At 37.4% G+C, this 13,303-nt stretch overlaps 1 protein-coding gene across 1 annotated transcript in view; it reads right to left on the bottom strand.

Annotated features, from left to right (window-relative positions):
- The window catches only part of LRP2 (LDL receptor related protein 2), a 94,095-nt gene that overhangs the window by 71,476 nt on the left and 9,316 nt on the right, over positions 1 to 13,303 (bottom strand). Inside the window, exons 4-11 of the mRNA XM_062498581.1 lie at positions 9,441 to 9,551; positions 9,207 to 9,320; positions 8,618 to 8,734; positions 7,657 to 7,800; positions 6,148 to 6,267; positions 4,357 to 4,485; positions 3,028 to 3,197; positions 606 to 829 (exon numbers count right to left, since the gene is read on the bottom strand). Of these exons, the coding sequence (XP_062354565.1) occupies positions 606 to 829; positions 3,028 to 3,197; positions 4,357 to 4,485; positions 6,148 to 6,267; positions 7,657 to 7,800; positions 8,618 to 8,734; positions 9,207 to 9,320; positions 9,441 to 9,551 (1,129 nt within the window). The remainder of the gene's footprint in view (positions 1 to 605; positions 830 to 3,027; positions 3,198 to 4,356; positions 4,486 to 6,147; positions 6,268 to 7,656; positions 7,801 to 8,617; positions 8,735 to 9,206; positions 9,321 to 9,440; positions 9,552 to 13,303) is intronic.

The following is a 13,303-nucleotide window of genomic DNA, read 5'->3' as shown; positions in this document are numbered from 1 at the left end:
TCTTTTATAGAATAAATCCATAAAGAAGCATGCTTTCACCCAAAAGACCTCAGAAACACTAGTTTTCCTTATTAAATCACAGACTTAAGTTAACTGCCAGAAATAAACCAGTGACAAATAGTTGCATCATGAAAGCAGCAGCCATGATTATAAGTTGCATGAAATTCCTCTTCCCATTCTCTGAAGATCCATGTCTTCATGGCTCACATATACTTCTGAAGCATATGGATTAGGAGACACTAACTTTCCTGGCTTCATTCCATCTCTTTATTTCAGATAGTAGAAGATCTGTGGATGGCATCACAACTGAAATCTCTAAGGATAATACTCCTCTGCAGGGCAATTCCACAGGTCCCATTTTCAGTGCTGTTCATGCACACACAACTCCAGCCATGAAACACATTCCACACAATATAAATAAGTGCATTGCAGAGCCCTCTCATAAATGAAGGTGTAGAATAGGTTAGGATAGAATGCAAATGTTCAAAATATTTTATATCTGATTCTAAAATGATCACTCTTGCTGTTTCCTAGCTGTCTTCCTTTTACATGGGGATGAGGGAATTTCTGACATCTTTTACCATTATCTGGTAAGTATCACTTACCCAACAGTTGGATCAAGTGCTATTCCTCTAGGATTTCCAAGATTTTCAGCAATAAGAGTCACACGGTTTGTTCCATCCAAGTTAACCATATCTATTCTGTTCACACTGGTCTCGACCACATATAGTTTATTGTTAACCCAATCCACTGCTAGATTTTCAGGTGTGTCAACCGAAATATTTAAAACTTCTTGGAAATCAGAGCCATCAATATTAATAGAAAAAACCTGAAAACAATATAAATATTGTCAGCCCCCACATGATGTTTTGCTAACCACAAGTCATGTGGTATTTGTCTTTAACCATCACACTGATCACCAACCCACAACTGGCCACCAGATACGAGCAAGTTATCTTCTAAGTTATTCCTTAGGTTAGGACTTTTTTGCAAAAATCTGGAAACCAATCAAAAATTGCAGGAGGCTTGCCTTCAACTAGCATGTCTGCAAAATGGACAAGATAACAGACTAAAACAGCCTTGTCCTTTAGCAAGTGGTTAAAAAAAAGCGGAAAGTGCATTTGCTTTCATGGAATCTATCAAAACCCCGTATTTTTACTGATTGAAAACAAATGCTCGTGCTTTGGTAAAGCTTTCAACAGTGGCCAGAAACAAGAGGGGAGCTCTTAATACAGCTACCACTAAGGGGAAATAGCAAAATGAAGAAAGTAAGGAAAAGCTGTCCATCCTCACAGAAAGGAGGTCTCAGCTTGCGGTCCCCTTTATCTAAGGCTGATTTACAGCATCCTGCTCAAGAAGAATAATGTACTTTTTCACTAGCAAGTTCAAAGCTACATGGAGTAAACAGTCCAAACACTATAATTTTATGTATACAGTAATCATATGATTATAACACTGGGTAATATGAAAAGGTAGAATTATTTTTGGTGTTTCAGAATAACAGCATGAATGCGTTTAAATGAAAATACAGATTATCATGTAAATATATGCAAGAAAAATAAAAGCTGAAAGAGTTGGATCATTTTAAATATTCTTTATTTCCAAGTAACAGTAATGAAGATAACCACTTAACTGTCTACTCTGTTCTTTTGAAACCCTGATGATGAAAGAGCTTATGGGCTTAGGTTATCTGGCAGTACACTAAATGAGATAAAGATGACACAAAGCACAACCCACAATTTTCTGGTTCAGTTTACGTCTTAATCTTAAAAAAAGAGAAAAAATACAAAAAATGCCCCAGCAATATCATTATTTTAAGACATCAGGTGGAGATACTCATCATTTAAGAAAATTCTAAATGCAAATGTTTTTATCTGGATAGTCTAGCTAGGACTTAATTAGATAAACTAATCTTAATTAATTAATTAGGATTAAACTATATTGGGCAGATAAAAAGGCAGTCCTGGCCACCTAGGATGTGCAGCAAAAACCCCCACATTATCTTTTATTTATACCTATTGCAAAGACAGAAAAAATCTCCTGTCTTATGAAAGTGCAGATTTGACCCTGACTATATTCAGCCAATGACAAAGCAAGTGCAGCCATAGGAACCTACTGCAGCCACAATAAAAATGCCAGAACTGTGAACAAGTCAAAAACTGCACATACAAATCTTGTCCTACTTGACAGCCACACAGTGAATGTCCTTTCTACAGAACCACCATGGGACTGTGGTGACAACTATCTTTTTTATTACATGTCTCATGTGTAGATCCAGAATTATGACAGTGACACCAAATTGATCCATCAGTGGCATTAACAGGAGCCAGGTCACAGATTCTGCTTCACTCTGCATCACGACCAACGTGAGGACAAAGATTATGAAGTTTCAGCATTTGACCTAAAACTTCCTTTGGTTTCCATAAGTTATGCACAGAAAAAAGGAACAAGGGTGCCATCCAACTTCCACAAGAGTCTTCAGACAGTTTTTTAAAATTACTTTGCTCTACTTTATCTTGAAGCTAAAATAATTACTCTTCAAAAAAAAAAAAAAGTAACACAATATTGGCTCATTACACAAAACACTGTCAATATTTGTTATTCAAGCTCAATTACAGTGCCATTTGAAGTATATGAAGAAATCTGATTTTTATCATCTTGGAAGGCACACAGCTTTTACATTTTAAATTATCATGTTTCAAAAATTACCAAGAAAAATTTGCTCCGTTTTGAAAGAATGTCTACTATTTCTCTTAATTAGTTTTTTGGACTCAGTCTCAAGTAAAATTAAAAGTTGCTCAAGACATCCCCATATAATAGGATTCTTTGTTTAATATGTCACATGTAATAGTATAGTGGAAAAATGCAGTCATTAACATAAAACATTTCAAGGAGCTTTTTTGTTACAAAACAAAAATACAGCCAGCTTTGGCTCTCAAAAATGAGGGCCTATCAACACATTCTGCCTCTTGCAGTTCTCTACTTCCAGGTACACAGAAATACATTCTTCTTGAAATTTCTACCAACCTTATCTTGCACTGTGTCTGTCCAAAAGATTCTGCGCAGGTAAAAGTGAAAGTCCACTCCAACTGCAATCCCACGATTTTGTGACTGCACCAAAGTACGAAAACTTCTTCCGTAAAGATCTCCAATCAGTAAATCACGGCCATTGGAAAAAATAATTGATGCAACACCAGCTGAAAACAGGAGTGACAGAGATGCGATTACTCTGCAGGCAAGATATTTTGCAAAGGGACATTGCAATATATACATACTGCTTCATACACACGGGACACAAAGTTTTAAATAGATGCTCAGACTACAGCCTGTATAAATGTTTCTATGTGAGTATTAACTTACTGTGATTTGCCTTTGGTTTGTACACTTCAAGCAAATGAGGCAGGAACAGTTATTTAAAGCCCTACCAGGTACAACTTTTATAACACCCCTGTGCAAACACCAAAAAACTATTTATATTAAAACCAAAATGAACCCAGTGAAACTGACTTACAGCAGGTACTAACCTGCCCCAGTTGTAAGATAGAAATACTTAGAAAATTGTGAGCTGAAGACTGGTCCGCAGATGCGGCTGAGGAAAGAAGGAAGGGGGAAGGAACTGAGCAGCTCTTGCTTTTCTAAGAAATAAGACTGCTAATCATCTGTGCCAAGCAGGAACTCCCATTCCCACTGATTCTCTGCAGGCAGGAATACCTGCCTTACACAAAAGCCTGTTAGGACATTACACCTCCACAAAGCAGAGTTTTCTGGGGCCTGGTTTCAGAGCTGAGCGGGAGGTCAGGAGCAGTAGCCTACACCTGATGAGGAACTACACTCTGAGAGAAAAGTATTCTTCAGAGTTCAGACTCTGGGACACCCAGAGTAAAAAGCATGGCTTTTTTCAAAGAGCAGGCAAGTGTTTGATCTCACCATTCAGCAAAACCTTCTTCTGGCACAGTTCAAGAAGAAACGAGGTTTCCTGATTTCTTGACAACACTAAGTTCCATAGAGAGCATGACAGAAAATTGTCTCTCATAGAAACAAGAATTTTTTTGTTCATGAGCGCTCTGGCAATAACCTCCCAACTCTGCAGAAGTCAGGAGTGCTGAAAAAGCAATGGAGCCTAAAAGACATTTGTTGACTAGAGGAGAAGCAGCTCTGATGAGGCAATCAACCCCAACCGACACTCTCCAGCAGATACAGAATTCTGACATTACCTGATATTCTGAAAGCTGTCCTGACAATAAGTCCTTAAGGGCAGAATTAAAATCAAAGAGAGCTGTGTGGCACAGATATGAAAATACTCCATTTTGCCTAGCTCTATCAATTTGCTCAATAAGACACTTCAAGTGCACTAACCTGAAGTGTTGGCCCGACAGTGCCGGTGATGCTCTAAGAAATAACCTTCTACACAGTGGCACTGGTGATGTCCCACACGATCTTCACACAGCTGGTCACAGACACCCCACATCTGACAGTCATCAAAATCTGACAAGTGAATAAGGCATATTTATAAAAAATGCTTTGTATAAAATTTATGTCATAATTTGCACATTTGCCCTCTCTGCTTTATATATCTGTGCAAAACTATAGCATGAAGAAAGAGGGTACACATGTTTTTCTACAACATTTCAGTTTTGAATTTCTGGATAACAAAAAACCTGTGTTTCCTGCACAAGGACCTACCTGTACTTTCACCCCCCCCCCCCCCCCCCCCCCCGAAAAAATACTAACCAACCAACCAAAAAAAATCTACACCACACCTACCAGGAGAAAAGGGAAAATCATTTGAAGGAATGTTATTGTCTACTTTCCACAATACAGAATATGTCTACAAAGTATTTTTCCTGCTAAAGATCTCTACACTTGTCTCACACAATGACTTGGTTGGATTTAAGCCCACTCTGAAGGTGAGCCCCACCTTTATTTAGTGCAGTGCTTAAGCCTTTAAGTCCTACTTGAAGGCAGTGTTTATTAGCTCAGATTTAGTACCATGCTAATAGGTATCTGATTTACAATTAAAAGCTGTCTGTGCACCAGATCCAGCAAGAAAATACACCTTTGGCATGCAAATGCCATATAGGTAGAGTACTGAATCTGGAATTATACAGTACTGACTGCTAGGTTTTGCTCTGACCACAAATACACGCCTAGAATTCAGCAAACCAAAATACAGTGACTCAGATTTACAAGCCAGAATCTGGTAACTAAGTTTACAGAGCAGCCTAAAAACGACAGAAGACACACTGAGACTGCACCAGGTTTGGGAATGTGTCCTTCACGTATTTCGCACGAAAGTGTGAAAAATTGGATGAAATTTTGTGCCTTATTTCTCTGTCTCTACAAAGAGCAACCATTGTACCATTGCAGCTTATACAGCCTTAGGCCACCCAGTATTCTCAAAAAATATAAAAATCACATTAGAGACCGAGCATCTGAAATAGTTTTAATAGCACAAACACATAGCTTGGGTTGAAAACTCATAGCAGATATTTACCCCTTTTCTTTTATAAGGCAGTGCTAACTGTCATGATTCTGAAGTTACTCAATTGCCAGCTACTGAGATAAAACATTTGTGTTACCAAGTTAGAGCAGCTTTACAGTTACCTTTGCATTCTTCTAAATATTCTTTTTCATGTAAATTATGTATATACTGAAACCCCACAGAGACACAACCTTTCAATAGAGCAAGTACAAAACACCCTGTTTTATTTTCAAGCATATTGTTCTGCTGTCTCCATACACAGCCATTTTCCAAAAGTAACAAACAATTCAACATCATTAACTGTTCTTCCAGGCATGCAACACACATCACTGAAGCATAAACAAACTCTATGTAAACAATTGAAGACCAGTAAAAACTTTTGATAACAAACCAGCCATCCAGCAGTACATATTTTTAAACCTAATCATGCTGTCACTATGTCTTTAGGTCAAAGCGAAAGAGGTCTTTATGATATCTCTCTGGTTTGTTTCTGTGTCACCATGTTGCCATTGTGCTACTAAAATTTCCACGTTTGCTGGCTCTTGAGATTTTCTATCTGCCAGTACATCCACTCAGTTCGAACTAATTCGCCTTCCTGGAATCCAAACTTTCCCAATGGGTTGTGAGAAGGTACTGGATATCTGAAAACCCTGGACTTTACTCACCAATACAAGTACGACTGTCATTGCTACTTATTGTATATCCTGCAGGGCAATAGCACATCCCTCCTGATGGAGAGGAATGACAGCGATACTGGCAGCTCAGCGCAGCGCAGCGTGATACATCTGAAAGGCAAATAAAGTATTTCAGAAACGCACCTATTACTAGTAGAACAGCTTTCTGCCCTATTCAGAGTTACAAAGCTGAAGATTTTCTATGGTGAGCCTTCAAGTACAGCTTCTTAAAACTAATCTGCAGAGAAAACGACGTACAAAGTTCCACAAAATCACATACATGTACATACATGCAAGCAAGGGCATGGAACACAGAAGGGAAGGTACTGTGTTTAATAGGCTTTTAGAACAGTGTTAAAGGATGAGCATCAATCTTTTAGGTACCACCAATGGTAAGTGCAACTAGAGGAAGCCATTTGCAATGCACCAAAACTTTCCCTGGTTCCACAAGATCTACTTGTGAGCAACATATCCTTGAGCTCCATCTATTGGCACATAACCTCATCATTTACTTTTCTGCGTGAAAAACCCCTACTATATTATATTAAGAAGAATATGAATATCATTCCAATATATTAGAATATACTGTTTGCATTGTGTTCGTTCACAAATGCTTCTTTATCCTTTCATTCTCTCTCTTTTTCCTTCACTACTTCTCCTTTTCCTTCTACTACTATTTAATAAACAACTCAGGGACAAGTGAAAAAGTTATGACTGCAAAACACTTGACAAAGGAGGAGATGAAAGTCAGCATCTTCCTTTTCCTCAATTTCTTCTGTTAAATGCTTTGCTTTGCAGCTCATATCTGCCAGAACTACCAAACCACTCAGCAAAGAGCTGTTTTTTTACAATAAGGTTTCATCTCTTCTTATTTTTTTCTACCCTCCTATTCCAAAAGGCATGATTTTGTTAATAGGAATTCTTATTTTCCTAGAAATTAAAATACATGGGTCCTTGTCCTCAGAGGAATTTGATATTTCTAGGATTAAAGTGAAATTAACAGGAACTAATGCATGCTCATTGCCTTCAACAGGAAAAAAATGCAGTGTATCACAAACTGGAGAAATAGACATCTCAGGTGAAAAGATATTTTTTCAAATGCTAATCTTTAAAGTGGATTAGTCAAACTTTAGGATATACTGTTTCAATGCTGTGTTCTGATCAGCACAAATCATTATTTCTTAGTTACACAAAGGGACAAACAGATACATAAATAAAGAGGGCCTATGGCACACCAATCCCTGACTTTATGAACATATTTTAGGGTATGGAGAGCAAGTTAAAATCCCTATTTCTGAAAATTCATGTAGAAATTTAAAAAAATAAACGGTTTCTTTGCAGCATATATGCATCTTTCAGATCATCCAGTCAAAACAGTGCCAGTGAAAACAGTGATCTTCCAAAATTTCAGTATTGTTTAGGAGACAAAAGGCAAATGTAAAAAGATGTCAGTGCTGATGGTTCTGCTACTTGGTGTATGTTTCTCATTCTAATACATACTGCAGTGTCTGCCTGCAGTGATGTTAGTTTCATCTTCTCCTTCAGGGCAGTCTGCAGCTCCATCACACACTTTCCCAATTGGAATGCAATGCCCTGATCCAGGGCAGGCCCACTCTCCTGGGTAGCATTCATGGTGACCACTTTCTATGGAAAAGAAAAACAAGAATAATGAAGAACATCTTTCAAATATGAAAATTGCTTCTCTAACAGCATCCCAAAGCATCTCTATCCTTCAATACCCAGTTTCTGTTTCTTGCACACAGCTGGGAAGGACTATAAAGAAACATTATCTATATTTACTTGCCATGCTTTCTTTTACATTCAAACTACAATGCCAATGATACTTGGGTAGACAACACATGACTCCTGTTAGTTTTCTCTTTTGTTAGAAACAGTAACACCATTTAGCTTTAAATTAACCAGTGCACCAGAAGTGGAACTGTAGTTTTGTGGTTCCAAAACACATAAATGCTGTCTGGATAAACAGAATAATGTTCATCATAGAAAAGGCCAATGAAAAAGAAATCTCATTCACACTTTCATTCATTAAAGCTGCTGTTTCTCACATGACAAATCTTGGCAGGATCTGAGTTAATTTCATTTTGAATCAATGGGTTTTGGTTATTAGAAGACTTATGTGTCTTAACAGATGACCTAAAAAATCTCCACAAGCAAAAGAACCAAAACAAAATACAAAAGAGAATATACATTAAAAAAATACATACATTGTTACATGCTAAACTTAGTTTCATCATACTCAGTATCACAATAATTCTCATATACACAGCAGCAAGAATACTGCCAAAATTAAAAAAAAAATAAAATAAAATGAAGGTGGAATTCTAAGGTTTTAAAAGAAATTAAATTTATTCAGAACATCTTGACTGGTCTAAATTTCATAGATGTAGGTTAGCGTCATCTTCCTCTGAAAATACCATTGGAAGTTAGCAATAGTATTTACCACATCCTCTTTCATCTTCATTGTCTTCACAGTCATCATCTCCATCACAAATCCAGCTCTGATGAATGCAACGGCCACTTGGGCAAGTGAAGAAGTTGCCTCTGCAAGTTGCATAAGCTACAGAAAGGAACAAGAAAATCTAACTGCTCTAAGTGGCTAAAAGGTTAAAAATAACAACATCATCTCATATATGATCATTTATTATATCTCCTAAAAAATTTAGGCAGTTCCATATTTTGTATATATTGCAAACACTGCTGGTTTCTTCTTGTTTAGGTATGAATTACCTTTGGTTCATACTGAAATTAAGATGATAATGACACAAGTGGAACTGTATGTATTAAGAATGAGACTGTCACTCAATCCAGGAAATTCAAATAACAATGACATACCCAGGAACTTAGCAGCAAAGACAAAGTCCATGAAAGTAGCACTGCAATTTTTCATCTTCCTATACAAAAGAGTACTTGTAGAACAGTGATTAGCTTATGATGGCTGTAAAGCCAAGCAATCTGGTTTCTACCATCTGCTTGAACCAGGCCTTAGTAAGCAGTGAAAGAAAGTGGGGGGAAAAAAAGAAACATCATACTGCAAGAGTTTTCATCACTCCTATCTCCACAGTCATCATCATGGTCACAGATAAAGGCTCGTGGGATGCACTCCCCATTAGCACACTGGAACTGAGTAGTGGTACATCCATGTGCTGAAAAAGATTTTAGCACAGAAACACATACAGAAAATCTGTCAGAAAACCCAGTGTTTAACTCCAAAAGAAGGTGTATAAAGCAAATTTGTTTGAGATCACTCCACACAGGGGACTTACTGCAGTTCGCTTCATCAGAAGAATCTCTGCAATCAACTTTGCCATCACATCTCTGGCTTGCATTAAAACATGCTCCATTTGCACAGGATAACTGTTCACATCTTGGGTAGTCTAAAAGGAAAAATCCTTTATATTAGCATGAAGTTAGACTATAATGGGTCATATCCATTTAGTGTCAACAGAATAACTTAATTTAAAGGAAAAAGGGAATACAATACTCCATTACTAGTAGTCCTTTACTAGTAATCCATTTACACAGTATACTGTCTTCTCCAATAGATATTAAAGAATACTCTCTAGATGGATGCTACAAAACCTTGCAAGCAACAAGAGAAAAATTAAATGCCTCCTCACACCCCAAAAAGATTTGCAACCAAAAGGGCTGACAATATGATAGAAAGCAATGGAACATAAAAGGAGAGCAAGCACCAAACGTTTGTTTTATTTATACCTCAGTTTTACACTATCCTGATCTTAATAAAAGTGTTTAGATAGCAAAGGATTTCCTGAAATTTACAGCTCCTAGGTCCACTTAAAGTGTCTTGAGTTCTCAGAATCAGAGACCTCAGGTTTTTATGATTTTGTTCCAAATAAGCCAAGGATATTGAATTTCCATGTTCCATGAACAATGTTAGAAGTGCTGGTTTTCATTACTTGCTTCCCCCTTCACAAAAGACAATAGATACTGCAGAAATAATTACTTTTTAGGTTTTGGATACTCTACTTACATAGATGACTTATAGGCAAATACAAAGGATTGTTTCAAATTACTTAAAACAAATTCTGAGAACACTTACTCATACAAGCAGTCAGTGAGTTCAGTGGAAGTATTCAACAAATTAAGCGTATGCACATGCTAGAGCTGAGTAGGAGAACATGAGCTCATAGTTTAGATTGTTACTATGTAGACAAAAATTACATTTTTTGGTCAAATGGCAAATAAGAAAGTAAAGAATTTGTAATTGTAGAAATTAAATTTGTTGAACCTTTGTCTCTATAGAGAAGATACATGAACTCAATACACAGAGCCAAATAACATTTTGCACCTTTTAGATTTTCACTTTAAATTCTTATCCCATTTTACTCCTCTAGGCGTTAATAAGGCAGATGGAGAAGGCTCTCACTTAGGCACGTTTTCATTCATACCCTTGGAATCCAAAACATGGGTTATAAAATTGCTTCAAGCAGATATCAAGAAACCTGCAATTTTTTGAGACAGTGGCAAACTGTTTTGTTTGCTTTGCTGTTCTGTATATTATCACATTCCCACAAAACTTCAATGACCTATGGAATAGGCTTATATGATTTTAACTGTTAAATTGCTGAAATGAGAGGATAAGTAGCTGTGTTCATGTCCACTACAAGACTAGCCAGACTGCCTCCCCAGCTGATTAATTTACATTTCATTTGTTTTCACTGCAGTTAATATAAGGTGGCAACCTGCACATGGGAACAGCGTGTGCCCAATCGAAGAACAATGGTTGCAGATTAGCAGTGTTCCAGCTACAGCATTACTACCTGTGTCCTTCTAGTGATAGATCCCAGTCTTCCATTGTGAATGTCTGACATGCCAACATGTCCTAAGCATTCTTTGGTCCCACTTCCCAACTAGACAAATACATTTCTAATACATCCTTTTCTTGCTTCAGTTAGGCTTAGAGGAAACTCATGCTTTGGAAATAACATGGGTTTTGAAATGTTAGCTCTGCCTACAGAAAGGACTAAAGAAAGGCCTGACCTGGGGCCAAGTTTTAAGTTAACCATAGAATTAGTGCTTCCTCCCTGTCTGAAAGCAGAGAAGGCATGACAAGGAGGAATAATCAGGAGTTCTGCCCATACGGCAGTACACTGTTCTATAGGGCAGATGGAAGAAAGGGAAGAATATCTGGTATGTGCTTGTAAATGCTCTGAAGTAGAAAAGCTTCCATGGGATGTATAAAGATTAGCTCTTAAACTTTCCTTATTTTTCTTCATATCCCACAGAAATACCTCCAGTGATGTTTCCAATGGATTGATGTCAAGCAAGGTAACAACTGAACCCATCTTGCACTTCCTGTTTCTTCAAGAATGTCCAGGCAGACTAAGAGTCTAGCCAATAAGATTTTCTCAAGCTTACATTAAACTCCCTTACAAGAAGGAAAACTTTATCAAAGTCTTCTCTCCAGCAGCAGTCTGGAAATGCCCTCAGCTAAGCAAAATCTTTATTATATTATGAAGTCTAGTGTATTGTATAAATCATCACTATAAAAAACTACCAAGAAGAGCCATAGGTAAAGATGTTTTGAAGATACTTCAAAATATGCATTCTGACTGAACTGGTGTTTTACTAGAATGTGAAAAAATGTTTGAGTTTTTTTCTTATTCTCTTTTCAAAACCTGTGTACAGATTTGTTATTTTAATTGTCCTTGCACAAGCAAGAACATTCTTTGAAAAGCCTAATGGAGACTAATTTATTCTTTAACTCTGTACAGGTAATTCCATTTCCAATCCCTTATCAAAAGACCAAGGTTCATAAATGATAGTTCTGATCACAGCCTGATCACTGATCTGAAAGATATTTTTCACTTCATTCTGCACTGCAGATTGTTTGCACCTTGGTAAGGCTGTGAGCTACACCAAAAGGCTGTAGCCAATGCACTGCATAGTTCAGGAGCATGTGTGCCATCAGGACAGCTCCTCAGTACCTGGGTTAGTTTTATGTGAGGAGAAGTAGAAAAGGTAAAAGAATCAAGGAAGAATTGCTGGCTTCTGTGAGGGCTCGATGCTGAGAGAACGGAGGAAGCCAAAATAGAACTTCATAACAATACTAGGATATCTGAAAACAAAGGAATGACTGTCCTTGCAACTGCAAAAACCTAGGAACTAAACTCTCTCTCTTTCTCTCCACAATTTAGAAAAAATTAGCCATGAACTTAGTTCTTCTACTCCTATCACCAAATGGGGACTTGTTGAAAGGAAAAAAATAATCTGAACTTTAGCAGCAAGAGGGGAGGAATGGGATTATTTCCTTAAACTGAAAGACCTGTACAATCCATCTTAAATAAAAAGTGCTCCAGCAAATGAAGTTGGAAAGTGAGTATAAACTTTTCCTAGCTTTTATTTGGGTTTTTATTTAAACTAAGATTTCTCTGTACACACCTGATCCAAGATTAGTGCATTTGAGTATAAAAACCAACAGGTGTGCAAGATCTGATAACAATCTGATAACAAATCTGATACTGTCTCTGTTGTAGGGGGCATGTGGAAAACCTGTCAGTGCTCTGTGAATTACTTGAAGGGGTTCTCTTCCAGGCAATGGAATTTTTTTCTTTCTACATTGGTGACAAATGGACTAGAAATAGTGAAAAAGGAAGGGTAAGGTTCTGAGTTAAAAAGACAAGGTAGGTAGCTTGCACCTAAGGAGGTCTGAGCTGTACAAAAGAGTGAAAGGAGACAATATGAACACAACAGGAAGAGAAAAGTGAAGGGACAGAAAAAAAAATATAAGCACTGTTTTCTTTCACCTTGTTTTGAATGGTCAACAGCCTCCAACATAAATACTGTTTCCTTTACCTTCTTCTCCCAAAACCTGTGGCTAATTTTACAGAAAACTAAAAAGAAGAAATGCTTCCATAGTCATGACAATTCCTATTGTGAAAGTCGGGGAAATGTTCTTCACCTATGTTCATTCCAATGCTCAGGAAGAAAGGGAGCTTTTCTCTCCCCTCCTCTCAGGCATTTTCTTAGCCAAAATACTCCTACACAATCTGTCTCCTTGATGCCTGCCAACGCTTCAGTTGCAAAACATAAATAACTGGCAAGCACCAGCACATACGACAGATGAAGCACCTTGCTCCCATAACTGTTTTGGGGCAACAGTTGC

This window comes from Cinclus cinclus, chromosome 9, assembly GCF_963662255.1.
Source record: "Cinclus cinclus chromosome 9, bCinCin1.1, whole genome shotgun sequence".
Lineage (NCBI taxonomy): Eukaryota > Metazoa > Chordata > Aves > Passeriformes > Cinclidae > Cinclus > Cinclus cinclus.
This window is presented reverse-complemented; position numbering and strand designations above follow the sequence as displayed.